The sequence below is a fragment of the Poeciliopsis prolifica genome, unplaced genomic scaffold, assembly GCF_027474105.1.
Source record: "Poeciliopsis prolifica strain line A6 unplaced genomic scaffold, Auburn_PproV2 SCAFFOLD002, whole genome shotgun sequence".
In the NCBI taxonomy this organism is placed as follows: Eukaryota; Metazoa; Chordata; class Actinopteri; order Cyprinodontiformes; family Poeciliidae; genus Poeciliopsis; species Poeciliopsis prolifica.
In genome coordinates this window covers 24802670-24819022 of record NW_026562377.1, presented here as the reverse complement: position 1 = coordinate 24819022, position 16353 = coordinate 24802670, and the positions used below count along the sequence as shown (strand labels likewise).

Below are 16353 nucleotides of genomic sequence, written 5' to 3'. Positions count from 1 at the left end.
TGTGGGTGACGCATAAATTTTAGACAAGATCAGGCTCATCGAAGGCTCATCTCCTTCCATATTATTACAATATTTGGATATTCTAATGACATTTTTGCTTGTAGATAGTTGTTTCACCCACATTGTCTAGGAAGTGCAGCTCAGGCTGAACCAGACTTGCAGAGATCCAGAGTTTTTAAGATTTTTCAGTGAGTTCGAGGTATCTGTGGCCCAGCCACAGGTGTTTCTCTAATTGGCCTATCAGAAGCTTACAAAGTCATTGCATCATTTGGTCTTTCTGTTTTTGCTTATGGTAATTTCAGTGCATATTCTGCCATTAAGAGAATGGAACATATTTTGGGAATGGAAACTGACCTAAACCATGAAATATTTCGTTTAATATGAGAAATATGCAGTTTCTTTCTTTCTTTATTTTTTTACAGTGTTTGTCATTATTTGGTTCAGTTATTTTAACTGCCTTTGCTAAAAGCTTTATTTTCAAATTAACTATGGCTCTACTCCACTGGGCAACACAGCAGCAAGGTTGTTATTGCCATCAGGGTATGAATCTCAACTTGGAGATTTTCTGCATTGAGTTTGCAGGTTCTCCTCCCTGGGCGGGTTCTCTCCTGGTACTCCGGCTTCCCTCTTCAGGCCAAAAATATGCGCCAAATGTTAATTTGTCTCTAAATTTCTCTTAAGAATAAGCGTGAGCGCTTTAAAGCTATACAGGGAAAAAAAGAGAAAAAATTCTGAGGCGTTTGTTGTTCTAAAAACAAATGTCTTCACAATTTAATTATGATTCAATGGGTTGTAGACCAACAGACATCCTAATTCCCTGCAACTCAAAATTCAATTAAATTATTCTTTTCTAATCATGTAAAAGCATTGGTAAGGAAAACGACCGATAAAATAACTCTTTGTGGACGAAAATGTCGTCAGCTTGACTCCCACAAAGAGGGCTTCTGTTACAACATTCAGATGACGCAGGAATAACTTCTGCGTTACTTCACAATTGCGTCCGTGACTGAATTTACACATACAGACCGTTAGAGGGCGTTCGCCCACTTCTTCTGCCCCCCATCCCCCCTCAAACCCCCTAAACGCCCCATTGTGTTCTGCAGAGAACGCTGATTTGTCTTTGACGGTTTTTATTGGATGCTGGGGGAAAAGTCCCGCCTCCTTTGGAATTCCGCAGTGGTACTTTCCTCCCATTGGTCCAGCGGGTCTGAGTGCAGAGAACAACAAACAAGATAGGGTGAAGACCGTCGGGATGGATGCAGGTAGGCAATATTTTTTAGAAAATTAGTGTTATTTTTCTTTCACTAACAGCCCGTATTAGCAGTAGAAGTACTCTCGATATTATCATCCCATACATGGATATATTTCTCTTTTTGCCTCGTCATTACTGGAGAAAGCTAGCCGAGCTTTGTAGCCTCGGTGACGTTAGCCAGCTAAAGTGATGACTAAAGCTAACTCACGTTAGCCTACTATCACTGGTAAATTAGCTGTAAATCTTCGCGTTGACAGCTCGCTGCGTCGCTTTATAAACTCAAGTCACGACGCCTTGTTGTCACCTGTAGCAGTGTCATGTGTTGCTGCAAAGTTTTCTGCTTAATAAGTTTCTCTACTTTCTTTTGTTTGGCCGCTTACGTAGACACCGTGTTACGCCCAAGGCGAGCATCTCAGTTGATGCGCCAACATCTCAGCAGGTATTTTGTTACAATTAGCAGGAAAAACGCTGAAGGCTAGTCTGACTCCTAGCTTCATTTCCTCCTCTTGTGACCGCTGATTGCCTCGGATCTCCCACCGATAGATAGAGCTGCTTTACCTCCATGTCGCAATCTTTACCAGCAGAAAACCTTCAAAACTTTATGGGAGTTCAGCTCCAAGTCAACAGCGATGATTTCTTTTTAACAGACTGTGCTACCAAACGTAGGATCATCTTTACAGATGCTGTTCAGTGACGGCTGGTTTGGACTCATTAATGTACACTGACATTTAAAAAATGCGGTTGATTTGATGAGCTGTGGTTTTCCTCTGTGGTTTCATGAAATACACAGGGGTTTTTTTTTTCAGCCTGCTGGAGAATCCAGACCATTCTGCTCTGTTTTCAGTTTGATGACATCACACAAAGGCAGCAATAAGCTTTGTGTCAGATAAGCAGGTTTCGATAGTTTACAACATCGATTTTAAAGCATTAAGGTTGCCTTAGAATCACTCCTGACATGTTTAAGCCAGAGTTTCCCCCCATGATCCATTTCAGAGGTCATTTGATTTCCTGCTTCATTCACTTGGTTTCCGTATTTGAGCCTGATTCTGCTTGAAATGAGCTGATTCACAATAAATAATACAGTATAATGTACCTTGCTGTAGGCTGTACTGCCTGGTGGACATGACTTTGTTGGCTCATCATGAGCCTGTTTGGTGATTACTTTTTTATATGTTTAAAAGGTGATGAAAACTAAATCCAGTTTGACTTTAAAGAGACTTCGAGTTGGTAGCTTTTAAGACCTACCAATTCGAAGTCAACTTTGACTTTTCGCCCCACTGCAAGTTGTGACAAGTCTGCAGACACAGATAATGATAGACATGTCCTCTGAGTCCTCTGAGACATGTCCTCTGACTCAGAGGACATGTTTTCAACTTGTACGTTATTTTTATCTGTTGTTGTTTGCTTTTGACCTTCAGGCTAATTTTAAATGTACTATCCATATTTGTCGTCATTAATATTGATGGGAACATGAATTGCGAAGCCTTATTAATGAATTTACTCTCTCGGTTGGATCAGCGAAGTGGAGCTAAATCAATAAACAGAACCGAGTTTGACTTCAGACTCTGACATTTTTTCAATTTGAAATTAATTGCGAGAGTCTGAAAGTAGACTGCATCCTGGCTTGTTGCTGCGTATTTAATGTAAGCCGTATTAATTCAAAGTTGTAGATGTTTGGGTTTTTTTAACTTAAAGCTTCCTGTGTAAAAACAAACATCGTGGAAGTTACCAGGGTTCTGATCAGGCAAGCTAATGGACACACCATTTAACTTCCTGTCTCATATCATCCAGCAGCATAATGCACAGCACATTAACAGTGTCATTATAACCTTCTTCTTTTTTGTATGCTTGTTTGTTTGTAGCCACATTGACATACGACACACTTCGCTTTGGAGAGTTTGAAGATTTTCCTGAGACCTCGGAGCCCGTGTGGATCTTGGGGAAAGAATACAATGCACTTACAGGTGGATCTCTTTCCATGGTTTTCTCCTCCTATCATTTTCTGTCACTGAAATCAGACCAGCAAGTGTGTATTTTTTACTGTTTTTTCGAATCTAGAGAAAGACGAGATTCTGTCCGACATCACGTCTCGGCTGTGGTTCACGTACAGAAAAAACTTCCCGCCCATCGGTGAGTTGGCTGAATGTTGAACTCCACCTCGTCTCTGTTATGCTTCTACTGACCATTAGAGGGCGATTGTGTTCCAGGAGGGACCGGGCCAACGTCGGACACGGGATGGGGATGTATGTTGCGGTGCGGCCAGATGATTCTCGGAGAGGCCTTGATGTGCAGGCACTTAGGCAGAGGTGAGGCACAATTGTCACGCAGCAAAGTAGGACGCAGAGTTTAATGTTGCGCAGGGATGCACTGATACCGATATCTGATGTTCAGTATAAGGCAAAACCGATAAAATACAGAAGAACAGTGCTGACTTGATGAAAAATGTTTTTTCTTTTTTTTTTTTTTTTTTTTTGGAAAACATAAAATGTAATGTGATAACTGCACCAGTACGGCACTTTCAAATGCACCAATAGCTACACAAGCTTGGTCAAACATGCAAAAACAACTTTAATTTGCAATTCATGTGCAATTATGAGCATAAAAGCCGATGTAAAATAATGATAAACTGAACAACAAAAACAACAGCTTGACTCTCTTGATCAAGCGTGTAAAAATAAACTGCAACGAAGTGTCTTTCATATGATTCATTATGTGACGTTTTAAGTTCAGATATAACGTAAAATAAATAATAAACTGGTAAGACTGTACCAAGCAGGGCTTGCTGGGGGGCCGACGTGATAACTGGTGTGTTTGTTTTCAGACTGGATTTGGGCCAGAGAGCAGAAACAAAGAGAAGAGTACATCAGTATTCTCAACGCCTTCATCGACAAAAAAGACAGCTATTATTCCATCCATCAAATCGGTGAGTAGCAATAGTCGGACGCCTCTGACCAGATCAACAATGCGCTCATCAAATTGTGTTCTTGTTCCTGAATGCTGCAGCCCAGATGGGTGTCGGAGAGGGGAAGCCTATTGGACAGTGGTATGGGCCTAACACGGTCGCCCAGGTTCTGAAGTGAGTACTGATACCTATCTTTATCATGGGGTTCTTAAAAGGTGCTAGATTCATACATCTACAATTAAGTCTTTAAAGTGTCTTACATTCGTTTTAAAAACAAGAAGTAAGTTGCCCTTCTATATGTCAATCACAGGTCTTTAATTTTGTCATGGCATGACTATTAAATCTCATATATTTGATGTCTTTTTTCGTTTCATGTTTTTTTTGGGGTTTTTTTTTTTGCTTGTATGACTTTTCTGTCAGGCAAAAGTTTTGTGTGCAGACTCCCTTACTGTTCTACGTAAGCCTGTCGCAATACTGACGATTAATAGTTTTTTTAGGTGCAATTTTGTTTACAAAGGCTTCATAATCGGAGTTATTAATGTCTTTTTGTATGTATTTTTGTTTATTTTTTATTTATTTTATTGTTGTATTTTACTAAAGATCTTTTAAATGTCTTCCAGTTCCAGTGTGCAGAGTTCTGTACAAATTTAACTTTTTAGTTGTTGAAAGGCTGGACTTGTATTAACATTTTATTATTTGAAAGTGGTTTTAAGACAAAAACATTATTGTTTCTGACAATAATTTCTGGAACTGTTTATCATCCAGGAAAATTTGTTTTGCAGCAGGCCTGGTTCTGCAACTAACCAGCTGCTAATATACCCCTGTTGGCTAGCTAGCTTGTTTTTTTGTGTAAAATTATGGGTAAACATAATTTTATCGTTGATTGCCTGGACAACGTTTGTCTCCGCCACTGGCTCCCTTCTCTCGCCAACCTATACGAAGTAACGTAAGTTAAAAGGAGTTAAACCATAATCTCTTTAACTTAAGAAAAAATCTGATAATATCTCTTAGTCAGTTGCTTAAATTTATGTAAATTTATGCAGTTTGCACAAATTGCACCTTTGCTTAAAAGACATGCGATTTTCACTTCACTCTTACAGAATGTCATATGTCTTTCTTTATTTTATTCCTAAGCTCAAGTGCAAGAATAAAACACAGGAAGCCACAGAATGACTGAACAACAATGTTAAATGGAAGCTCAAAGTTTCTGTTCCGTTCGGGATAGAAACTATAATTTGTGGGGTTTTTCTTTCAGGAAGCTGGCTGTGTTTGATACGTGGAGCAGATTAGTTGTGCACGTGGCGATGGACAACACTGTGATCATCGAGGAGATCAGTGAGTGCAGCTGTGTGTGCGCGTGTGTTTTGCAGCTCAGTGTTTCGTCAGCGGAGGCTCTTTAAATAGCACTCCAGTTTGAATACGATGGACTTTGCTCAAATTGTTTACACAGAACGGCAGCCAGTTCGGGATGTATTTAATAGAGAGTAAAACTTCTAAATGCAATGAAAATGATGCGTTTACACCAAATCTGACTTTGCCGTTCATAACACACTCGGCGATCTCCAAGCCTAATTCTGAGTTGAGAATTAGGCTTCATGTCATTTGAGGAATTCTGTCTTTTTTCCTGTCGTCCTCCCTGCAGAGCGTCTTTGCATGCCGTGGCTGGACCAAGCAGGTGAAGCAGCAGGAGAGGGGGAGGTGAACGGCTGCCTGGAGGGAGCGTGCGCCCTGGCCGAGGAGGAGACGGCTCTGTGGAGGCCGCTGGTCCTGCTCATTCCTCTCAGGCTGGGCCTGAGTGATATCAATGAGGCCTACATCGAAACGCTCAAGGTCAGAAACCTCCACAGCCAGGAGGTGTCCTCCCCGTTATATTACAGGTGTTGCAGGACAAAAAAAAAATACGCAGGTGATTTTTGAAACAAGCTCTTAAATTTGAATTTAATTTTGTTTTCAGATTTATTGTTTATTTTAATTCAAGCTGTACCATGTAACTCATTTTACATATTTGTTGAAACTGTCACCATTTTGTAGCAGTATGCTATCAGAAATAATCTATGAAAAGATCAAGCTCCTTCGTCTTCTCCCAGTGCTAACTAGAAACAACCAATCAGAGCTAGGAGGCGGGTCTTAGCGCTGTCAATCACTCACATGTTTATAATAAACTGCCTGAATAAGGTTCTTGCCCTAAAAAGTATTCACATAGCTTGAATATATATTGTTCTAGCTAGTAAATGAGTGAAACTCTTTCAGATTTTTGAATTCCAGTCTCCTTAAAAACTGCAATGCGAAACACTGAGGTAAATTCACCTATAGTCGGGGTGAGACCAACCCTGTTGTCTTCTTCACAGCAATGCTTCATGCTGCCTCAGTCGCTGGGTGTTATTGGGGGGAAACCCAACAGTGCCCATTACTTCATTGGTTATGTCGGTATGTCTGATCTCATGTTTGTTCAATAAACTCTCTCAGCTGTAAAAATAATAATAAAAAGCAGCTCGTACTCATCACATTTTATTTGACTTTTTTCTTCTTTTCGAAACCGTTTCTCAAGAGGCCATTTTGGTTGTGAACTCGTCTCTTTGTCTCCAGGTCAGGAGCTCATCTATTTAGACCCACACACCACGCAGCCTGCCGTGGAGCCGCGCGAAGACGGCCAGGTCCCTGATGACACGTACCACTGTCAGCACCCGCCCTGCCGCATGCACATCTGTGAGCTGGACCCGTCCATCGCGGCGGTGAGACCGCATGGGGAGCGTTAGCATCTTCAGCCATGAGGAGACTCTCCGTGTGGAGTGGAACTCACAAGTTTTGCTTGTTTTGTTTTGTTAGGGTTTCTTCTGCAAAACGGAGGATGATTTCGACGACTGGTGTATGCGCATACGCAGGGTACGTCTCATTCTGCTGTTTCATAAAGCAAGATTTTGGGTCATATTTTCTTAAACTTACTGTAGTCAACTTAGTCTTAAAGACACCCAGAGACTTAATTCAATTAAGAAATGAAAACGTCCACTTATTAGACAGTGATCTGTTAAGTGTTTATTTCTGCTAATGCTGATAACCTTAGGATAAAGCAAATAAAACCCCAAATTCATCATTCTGTGGCTCTTAAAAGGTCCAAACAGGAAACGTTTGATTATGAATGAAACAAGAAATTGTCATTTTTCTTTCTCTGTTAGTGCTTATGTAAAATCTCAGCATGTTTTTAAAAAGTAATTAACTTCACACAGGCCTATCCATTGTTCATTTTCCATACTTCTAGAAACAGTGTTTTTTTTTTCTTTTGTAGTTGCGCATTAGTTATGTTCTAAAATATGAAAATATAAATAAATTGGTTACACTTTTATAGTTACATTTTTTAGCTTTCACGATAAAACATTTTATGTAATACATATTTAGAAAACGGTGCGTTACGGTCCTACTTTTATTTTGTAGCAGCGGGGACAAAAGTGTCAGGTCCCAGTTTTCAGAATTGTGAATCAAACTTGCGTTGTGCTTTTTATGACCTTCAAAGATATGGATGTGCTTTTCAGAAGGCAAACATTTTGGTTTTAAAATCCCTTTTCTTTTATTATTATTATTATTATCACTCTGGCGTAATATCAAAATGAAATGAAAACCTTAAGATTATTACTTATATCCTTCACCCAAACAAACTTTTCAGATTTTTGTCGTTTATTGAGATGCATCTGTGTGACATTGCTTCCAGTTGTCCTGCAAGAAAGGAGGCCTGCCCATGTTTGAATTAGTAGACAGCCAGCCTGTCCACATGGTCAGCGTCGACACCCTTAACCTTACTCCTGGTAAGTCAACTGCATTCTATTCATGTATGTATGTATTTATATATATACATTTTTAAAATACCGTAAGTTAAGTGTTTCACTCTTTTCTGAAATCCCTGTCACAGATTTCTCGGACTCGGACAGGCTGGAGCGGTTCTTCGATTCGGAGGACGAGGAGTTTGAAATCTTGTCCCTGTGAGGAACGCAACGAACAATTATTTTACTGTTATGAACAGTAGGCGGAAGATTCCGGTCTCTTCTCTGGATCCAGAAGAGAAATCCCCGAGGGGAGGCGGGCATGGGGTGGGTTAGGGAGGGAGACGAACATTTCTTAAGAGACCCGTTGAGCTGGTCCAGCTCCAGTGGCGCGGTCCGTGGGCAGTCGACGCAGCGTTCCTTCTCATCAGCCTCCGGACATCCAGACGGCCCGGTGGCAGCTGTAGCAGGAGCTCAGGATCAATTCTGTACGCACATCTCTCACATACGTGTGTTTCCATTCGAGTCTTAACACTTTTGATGTTTATGCTGAAGTGAATCTGGTGCCTTTCCCTGAGTCCCTAAGTTAAAAAAGAAAAAGAAAAAAAAGCAGCCATCATGGTTTTGTGGAGTAGACCCACAGTGGCTCATGACGCCTACGGCTTCCGCAGTTTGTCCACTAATATCAGAAGTCTGTAACAAGCTTGTAACGAAACCAAATTCAGAAAGGCGACTTGTGTTAGCAGCTGACGCAAACGGATCCTTGCCAAGTCTAGAGCATACGCTAGTTTGTTTGAAAATTATTTATTTAATCAAAACAACATGCAGGCAAGTGATGGAGCAAGAGACATGTAAGAGGACTAAAAATAAATCACAACTGTTTATCTCTTTCTGGCTCCATAAGAAAAATTTATATTACATCTCATGTTGAAAGAGGGAAAGTGTGCGGTGTGCAAAGAAGTTATTATAAGATGGCATATTATGGTCGATGTAGATAGTAAAAAAAAATAATTAAAAACTCAGAAACTTCACAATTTCTGAGTTGGAAAAAGTAAAAAACAAAAATCTAATTTCTAGAAAACAATTGGAAACAGTCAAACATTTTCCTGGTTTGGAAATGTTCTGAGTTTCTAAAGTGGAAATATTTTCCACTTTTGACATTTCTAGAAAGTTTTTGAGCCAAATCAAATTTTAGACTTTATTTTACAGAAAACTGAAGATTTTTTTTTTTCCTTTTTAAAAACTTTGTCTACAATGGCCCTTGTATGCCGTCGTATCATTCATTGTGACCGGCTCAGGCTCACTTCCACAGCTCCCCTAGAGGCATGTTCTGGGTTTCGTTGATGGCGTTGAGGCTGTGTGTTCTGATGTCTGCGTGAACTCCTTCGACGTTCTGGGAGGCATCAATGACCTAAAAAAAAAAAGAGCAAGAATGTGAATTTTTTATTTTTTCATCTCCACATTCAACAACAGCGAATGATCTCCATACCTGCCAGTTGACAGACGGATCTTTCATGAGCTCCTCAAACTTCTCCTGCACCGATCTCTGGAATGCGCTCGTTTCGTATCGTTCGTTGCCGAACTGACCTCGAAGTGCGGCCTCGGCCGGGTTCAGCTGCAGGAACATGACCAGGTCGGGTTTGGGCAGGCCCACGTCGGGTCGCTTGCACCAGTCCAGGCAGAAGCCCTGCGGACGACAACGACCCCCCGCTGCTCTTCAGACACATGGAAACGCCAGCAGACGGACGCGGGTTTTCAGAGAGCACTGACCGGCTTGGCGCTGGTGAAGGCGACTCCGGAGAAGGCGTACCGGTCCACCACCAGCGTGATGCCCTGATCCAGCTTCTTCTTCATTACAGGCCTGTGTGTTCAATGCAAGATTCATCACATACGTGCAGTTCAGAGAAAACATGAGGAATATTTTCCTCTGTATGTTAAATCTTAACAGTTCACAACAGAAACTAATAGTGAATGTTTTTATTTTTTTAACAGAATAATGTAAGTGTAAGATTCTTTCTCATGTTTCATGTCAAAATCTAAAAATTTCCAGACTCAAGTTTCAGAAATGAGAAGAAATGAAAGAGAGGGAAGGAATGATATTAGCAATAAACTAAAGAGGGAAAAAAAGGACAGAATTTTTAATAAAGGACCAGGGAATAAAATTGGGTTGTATTCTCCATCAGGGTCCGTAAAACAAACAATGCATCACTTATTTCCTGCAGCCTGGCTGGCATTCTCCATGAATAACTGGGTGTGATAATAAACTAGTAGGTTATGTTCTAGTTGTGGTCAAAACCAGAAAATACCAACTTCCCAGACACAAGGACCAACTAATGCACTGTCCAAAGTCAAATTATAGGGAAATTAGGAGCAACTCTGACTACACCAGGAACAACTTGTAAGGCCATATGGAAACACGATTCAGAATGGCAACAGTAGTAAGATGTGGTGGAACTACGCAAACATGTTTCTTTTAAAAGACACATGCAATACTGGGTCTAAAATTTGTGTTAAATGTTGTGCCTGCAACTCTAAACTGTACAGATTAATTTATAATTTCAAGACTTAGTTATGCAAAGTTATGCAAACTTTACTTAGTTTGCATAACTAAGTAAAGACTTAGTTATGCAAAGTATAACTAAGTGCAAAGTAAATTGCAAAGTAAATTTTGCAATGACGTTGGTACAGCTAACAATGTTTATATCGGAGTTGCTGTGTTGAAATGGCGACCTCTACTGGATCGCAGCAGTATCGACTGTGTGGAGGCAGATATGATACGTTTTCTTTCCTGACAGTAAGGAAAGAAAGCACCCGGTCCGCCTTTAAATGGCTTATTGTTTAAACGACTGCTTCACGGTGTTTATTATCTGTGTTAGTTGTAACTATTGACAGCAGGTCTGAGGAGAAGAGCACCGCAGTAAAGTCCTACACCAGCTCCCAGCGGTTCGCAGAGAACAGGAGGTGCACCGTGTGGTCCTCCAGGTCGCTCTTCTTCTCCAGGTAGGCGCTGATGAGCTGCCCAATGGTTGTGCTCCTGTCTGCAGAAACACAACCATGTTCACGTGAAACTCGAGGAGAGGCGCCGTCCCTGACGAGAGATGCTAAGGCTACCTTTGAAGGCTAACTATGCTAAAACTGCTCACCGGGAAACCTCATCATCTCTGCCGGCCGGCCGCTCTGCTGCAGCGCCTGGACCAGCTTCTTGCACTGTGTCGTCTTCCCGGCTCTGTCCACCCCCTCCAGGACAATGAGAGCACCTCTTTTAGACGCCATTCTTTAATTTTTGTAGCGAACCCGCGATTTACAAACACCGGAAAAGACGTCATTTTTCTTTTTCCTTTTCGTCTACGCCACCGTCCGGAGAGGGGGTCCATAGACATAAAGAAGAATTTTATTATGTCTATGGACGGGCCCGTCCTGGAGGGGAGGGGGGGCTTTAAGAGCTGTGGTTGACTTTGTTGCTGAAGCTTTGGACATGACGACGCTTCTTTTGGATGATGAGCTAAGCTAAACGGATACTTTTAAAGTTGTATCTAAAGCCGCGCCATAGGGCCCCGAAGCCTGCAGGGGGCGCCAAAAAAGTGATTTAACAAAGAAAATTCTCAAAAGTTTCACTTGTATCATAGTCAAAGTTCAATGCTCCTGTGGTGATTTATGAATATTATGCGGACTGTGCTTGTTGTGACGTCACACTTCACGCAATGATCAATAACTGAAAGACAATTGAACTATAGAAGGAAATGTTATCCCAGTGGTTTACACTTCTTTATCTCAAGTACTTTTATTTATTTATTTGTTTAGATATTGTAAAGTCATATTCTGTCATCCGGCGAATTTAAGGAATTCTGTGTTGACTCAAGCATGTTCTGTTAAACACACTGTGTGCAAAGCAACAAAGATGGCGATGTTGGTGATGCTGACGTTTTAAACTGCATGTAGGGCCCCCAAATATAATTCTGCTTTGGTCCCCATCCAAGCAGTCTTACTTCTCGAATTGAAGGAAGGCGTGCTGTCCATGTTTCATTTTGTTTTGACAAGTCTATTTGATGTCAACCTAAGTCATTCAGTTTGTAGTGGATTTCCTGTTTATTCTACTCTGAATACAAATTGGACTTATGTCTTTTTGGTCATGTTGTATTTTATGAACCGGTCCACATAAATTGCACATAACGGTAAATAAAGTTTATTGATTTGCAGTCGTTTATTTATTTTTTTCAAATGTCTCTTTTGGCATTTTGGTCATTGTTGAAGTTTTAAAATTTGCTATGTAGATTAACTTCAATAAAAAGCATTTCCTCACCCGTACATTTTTAAAACGCAAACAAATTTTTATTAATTTACTTGAAATAGAAATAGAAATTACAATGTTTCAAACATAACAATTCTGGCATAAATGACAGTGTATCGCAACACATACAGACACATAAAGGGAACAATATTTATTTTCCACATTTTATTTTTTGAGCTGTAGTAAAACTTGCTGCCATCATCTCACACTTTGCTCCGGTGGCAGTGTTTCAGGGCATCTTTTAGTGCTGCCAGCACCATGTCAACATTCGCTTTACTGCTGTTGCATCCCATCAGTCCCACACGCAACACCTGAGAGGACGGGGAACAACACCAACACACTTAATTCACACGAACACAACCAGGCTGCGCTTGACGGAACGTGTCAGTTTCTCATACCAAACCAACCGACGGCCCCAATCCTCCAGAAATCTCTAAGCTGTGTGTTTTCATGATGAAGGCTGTGATCTCTTTCCAGTCGTATCCATGAGGAGCGACGATTGTGGTGACTGTGGGAAGTCTTGCATGCTGTAACGAACAGTTCATGAGTTAACCCAGAGCCGTCAATGGCCACGTGTTTTACGACAGCTTCTCTGCTTCACCTTTTCTTTGACAAAAAGTTTGAGACCCAGGCTCTCCAGGCCAGCGTGGAAATACTCTGCCACCTTCTGATGTCTGTCCCAGGATTTCTCCAGACCCTTACATGAAAAGCCATTAAAAAGATGATGGGAATCAGCTGAGTATTCATCCGAAGAGAATAATCACCTCACCGTATCTCAGGACACCAAATAACATTGTAACTGCATTTTCCAATGTTTATGGTAATTGGTCCACTCCAATTACTACTATGCACATTTCATAGCTACACTGACCACTGACAACCTGAGTTCAAATGCCTTGCCCAGGAGCACACTGTCATGGCAGGAAGAACCTGGAATCGATCTTCAGATTGCAAAACAACCACTCTATCACAGTTGCCTTGGGAGACGCCGCTACAAAGCATCAACTCAAATGCACACCGCATTTGTACAAATGTTGAAAGCACTGCATCCTTTTCCTAGCCTTCCACAACTGTTCCTTGCTGTGTGTTGGTTTGTGACATAAAAGCCAAATAAAATCCACTGAATGACAAAATGTAAATAAATCAATTCATAAAGCGTTAGTACTTTGGCAAAGTGCTGTAAAATTCATCCTGGGACTCTGTGAGACAGAACTTTGTCCCTAACTGTATCAGGACAAAGTGCTAATAACCTGGCAAAATTTTTTACCTATTGTTGGCTTTAAAAAAAAAAAAAGTATAACAGAAGATTCACAAGTAATTACTGAGCTGCTTCCAACTCATGCCCCACCTCATCAGCAAGCACAGCCAGGCTCTCCCTCAGGGAGTACAAGGCGGTGACCGGTGCTGTGTGGTGGTATCTGCAGAGAAGACAGAAAGAGGACAGAACTTTGCAAAGTGGGATTTTCTCTTGTGTCGCCTTCAATCGTAGGTGTCTTACATTCTCGCTGGCTTGTCATCACATCCCCAGTAGTTTGAAAGCCAACTCAAATCCAAGAAGAACGACACAGGTTTTGTTGTGCGACTGAACACTTTTTGGCTGCGAACAATTTTCCTCCTTTCAGTACACGTTTTCCCATTGCACGTTTGCATATGCAGAACACAACATATTCTCACCACGCTCTCTCGCTGAATGAGATGGGTGCTGTACCAGGAGGGGCATTCAGAACCTTTTGCGAGCCGGTATACAAAATGTCGATCCCTGCATATACAGTCATTGGCAAAAGCATCTTTAATTTTCTGTAAAGATCATTATGCCACACCAAGGAGATTAATTCAAGAGTTCATTTGCTCTACATGGACGACATAATGAGCGCTAAACCTTGCTGGTCCATGTAGAGAGGAGCGCCTCCTATTGACGCCACAGAATCAACAAGGAAAAGGCAGTTATACCTGGGGAACAAATCAGCAGACATCTGAAATCAACTCATGTCCTACATTGAGAACATCCTGCAGCAGCAGGTCTTACTTATGGCACAAGTCGCCAATGCCATCTAAAGGATGCAGGACTCCTGTGGAAGACTCTCCATGCGCGAGGAAGAACAGAACCGGTCTGTGTTCTGATAAAGCCTGCGATGAGATCATACAATAACTGCATTAGTTGTAGCAGCAGGAGAGTTTGCTTTGTTTAGTCTGATCACTACAGCGATATGTGGCAATACCTTCTCAATCTCTGCATTGGTCAAGTAGCCACCAGGGGGCGCCACAATGGTTTTTACTTTTGCACCTGTTGGATAGAGGCTGTTTTTGGATCCACTCCAAAATATATGTACATGTTTTTAACCTGTTCCACAATTTCTTTTTTTTTTTGAGCAGAAAGAACAAATGTTTGGAGTAATAAAGTGTGAACCAAAGTGAAACCCACGCAATCCATCTTGACTGTCATCTCCCTTCAGTGCTCCAGCTGGGATTTGTCCCATTGACCTGGATTTCTCAGGAGGTATTGCATCCTGGCCAACCAGCAAAAAGAAGGAGGGGTTGTGAACAATGATTTTGAGTTTTTACACGTTTTTTTAAAATTGTAGTTTCCCTACGGTTGAAGTTTGGCAACAGCACCGGAGGAAATGAACAAAGTCATTCAGTCCTTGTTGGCCACACCTACAAATATTGAGTTATTAAAGTCTGAGCAAAAGAAATGTTTAAGACATTTCATAGTTGGCAAAGATGTTGTGGTCCTACTTCTCATGGGGTTGTTTACAGTGCATGTGGTTTCTGGTAAGCTTCATAGCGTAGCTTCCTTCACAGTTTGAGGAGCTGTGTTACCATCAAGCGTTAGTTATTGGGTAAAATCCGATCCAATCATTTAAAACTTAACAGTCCACACCTACAGCAAACAATAATTTATTAATAACCAAGAGTCCAAATCTTTTTTTACAAAGCAAAGCTTAGAGTAAGAATCTGGTTTGTACCAGACCAACAGAGCATGGTTCTGACTATATTCCAAGCCAATAGGCTTTATCTCCAAATTTAGATATATGTCTGCCAATGCAAATATAAAATATCTTTATTTCTATCAGGAAGCTTTTCAGTGACTTACCAACCCTCTCCCCCATATCGGCTGCCCGCTCTCCCCAGATACCATTGACCGCTACCAGCACGCTTTCCCCAGACTCCACTGTGTTGAAGATGGCACACTCCATTGCAGTGTGGCCAGTGCCACTCACGGCAAAAGTTGTCCTGTTCTGTGTTTGGAACAGGTATTGGATTCCACTCTTGATGTCACTCATGATCTGCAATTAAAATTAAACTTCTGTAGGTGAAATGTCAATATTGTGTCTTTGTTCATTGAGGGTCCAACTGAAACGCATTGCCTACAATCCAAGGTCAAAAAAGGAGGGTTAGCAAAAGTTGGGGTGGTTCATAAATTCAGGATCAGGAAAGCCATCTGTCTGTCAGTCTTGATAGACAGAGTTACGTAGCCTGCAATCCTGAAATCCATGGCTGTGTGTTGATCTTCCCCTGCATAGACAACATGATGGGAGTTAAACTTGCTGACTTACCTCAAATATCTCCGGGTGCATGTGTCCAATAACCGGCTTGGCTCCGGCTTCCAGAATGCGTCGAGGAACATTGGAAGGTCCTGGTCCAAACATGTAACGGTGAGGAACAACCATTCGTTTCTTCAGGCATTGTGGTGGAGGCATGGAGACGGGCGACATGACTTTACGGCAAGACGAGCAGAGCAGAAAAGATGAAAGAGACGTAAGGGACGGAGGTGAAGTATTCCCTCAGCCAGACACACCCCTCCCACTGACCAGTGAAGTCCTCGGGTCAAACGTCTGTCACAGTATTTACCCTTTTCATCTTCTGTCAACTGACCCAACTCTGACAACATGTACTTTCCTATTCCAGTGATAAGGACATCACCAAACAAGCTGCTGTTTGTTAATAATTACCTACCAGGCTTACAGCCTTTCAAAATTAACTGTTTATTTCCTGTACTCTTCATTTTAAATGCCTTTTCTTTTTATTTTTTATTTTTTGAAAACTACAACATACGTGACTCTAGTTTTATATTTACACCATATTAGCAGCCCAACCAGTTTTTTTTTCTTACTTCAAGCTCGACATGTTTCACCATAGTGAAAAAAGTAAACAACCA

The 16353-nt window shown here is 41.3% G+C and overlaps 3 protein-coding genes across 4 annotated transcripts; 1 reads left to right on the top strand and 2 right to left on the bottom strand.

Annotated features, from left to right (window-relative positions):
• The first annotated feature begins 1164 nt into the window (after positions 1-1164).
• On the top strand, positions 1165-8794 carry atg4b (autophagy related 4B, cysteine peptidase). The gene is made up of 13 exons (XM_055060884.1): positions 1165-1262; positions 3115-3216; positions 3311-3382; positions 3460-3558; positions 4074-4175; positions 4256-4328; positions 5410-5489; positions 5797-5984; positions 6503-6581; positions 6741-6886; positions 6981-7037; positions 7858-7951; positions 8056-8794. The coding sequence occupies exons 1-13, from the start codon at positions 1253-1255 to the stop codon at positions 8127-8129; spliced, it is 1176 nt and encodes a 391-aa protein (XP_054916859.1). The 5' UTR covers positions 1165-1252; the 3' UTR covers positions 8130-8794.
• Positions 8795-9133: 339 nt separating this feature from the next.
• Positions 9134-12105, bottom strand: dtymk (deoxythymidylate kinase (thymidylate kinase)). Its single transcript, XM_055060896.1, has 5 exons — positions 11050-12105; positions 10836-10944; positions 9677-9767; positions 9396-9593; positions 9134-9317 (listed from the first exon to the last, which is right to left on the bottom strand). The coding sequence occupies exons 1-5, from the start codon at positions 11177-11179 to the stop codon at positions 9207-9209; spliced, it is 639 nt and encodes a 212-aa protein (XP_054916871.1). The 5' UTR covers positions 11180-12105; the 3' UTR covers positions 9134-9206.
• A 106-nt stretch (positions 12106-12211) lies between these two features.
• agxta (alanine--glyoxylate and serine--pyruvate aminotransferase a) lies at positions 12212-16261 on the bottom strand. Of its 2 annotated transcripts, none has more exons than XM_055060869.1 (11): positions 15752-16261; positions 15289-15481; positions 14414-14478; positions 14221-14321; positions 14074-14144; positions 13869-13953; positions 13693-13791; positions 13543-13612; positions 12796-12891; positions 12593-12721; positions 12212-12505 (listed from the first exon to the last, which is right to left on the bottom strand). In XM_055060869.1, exons 1-11 carry the CDS (start codon positions 15908-15910, stop codon positions 12398-12400), a joined length of 1176 nt encoding a protein of 391 aa, XP_054916844.1. In that variant the 5' UTR covers positions 15911-16261; the 3' UTR covers positions 12212-12397. The 2 variants fall into 2 exon arrangements, with proteins under 2 accessions (XP_054916844.1, XP_054916851.1); XM_055060876.1 differs by lacking the exon at positions 15752-16261 and adding an exon at positions 14617-14701 and having other exon boundaries at positions 15289-15445.
• Positions 16262-16353: the final 92 nt, after the last annotated feature.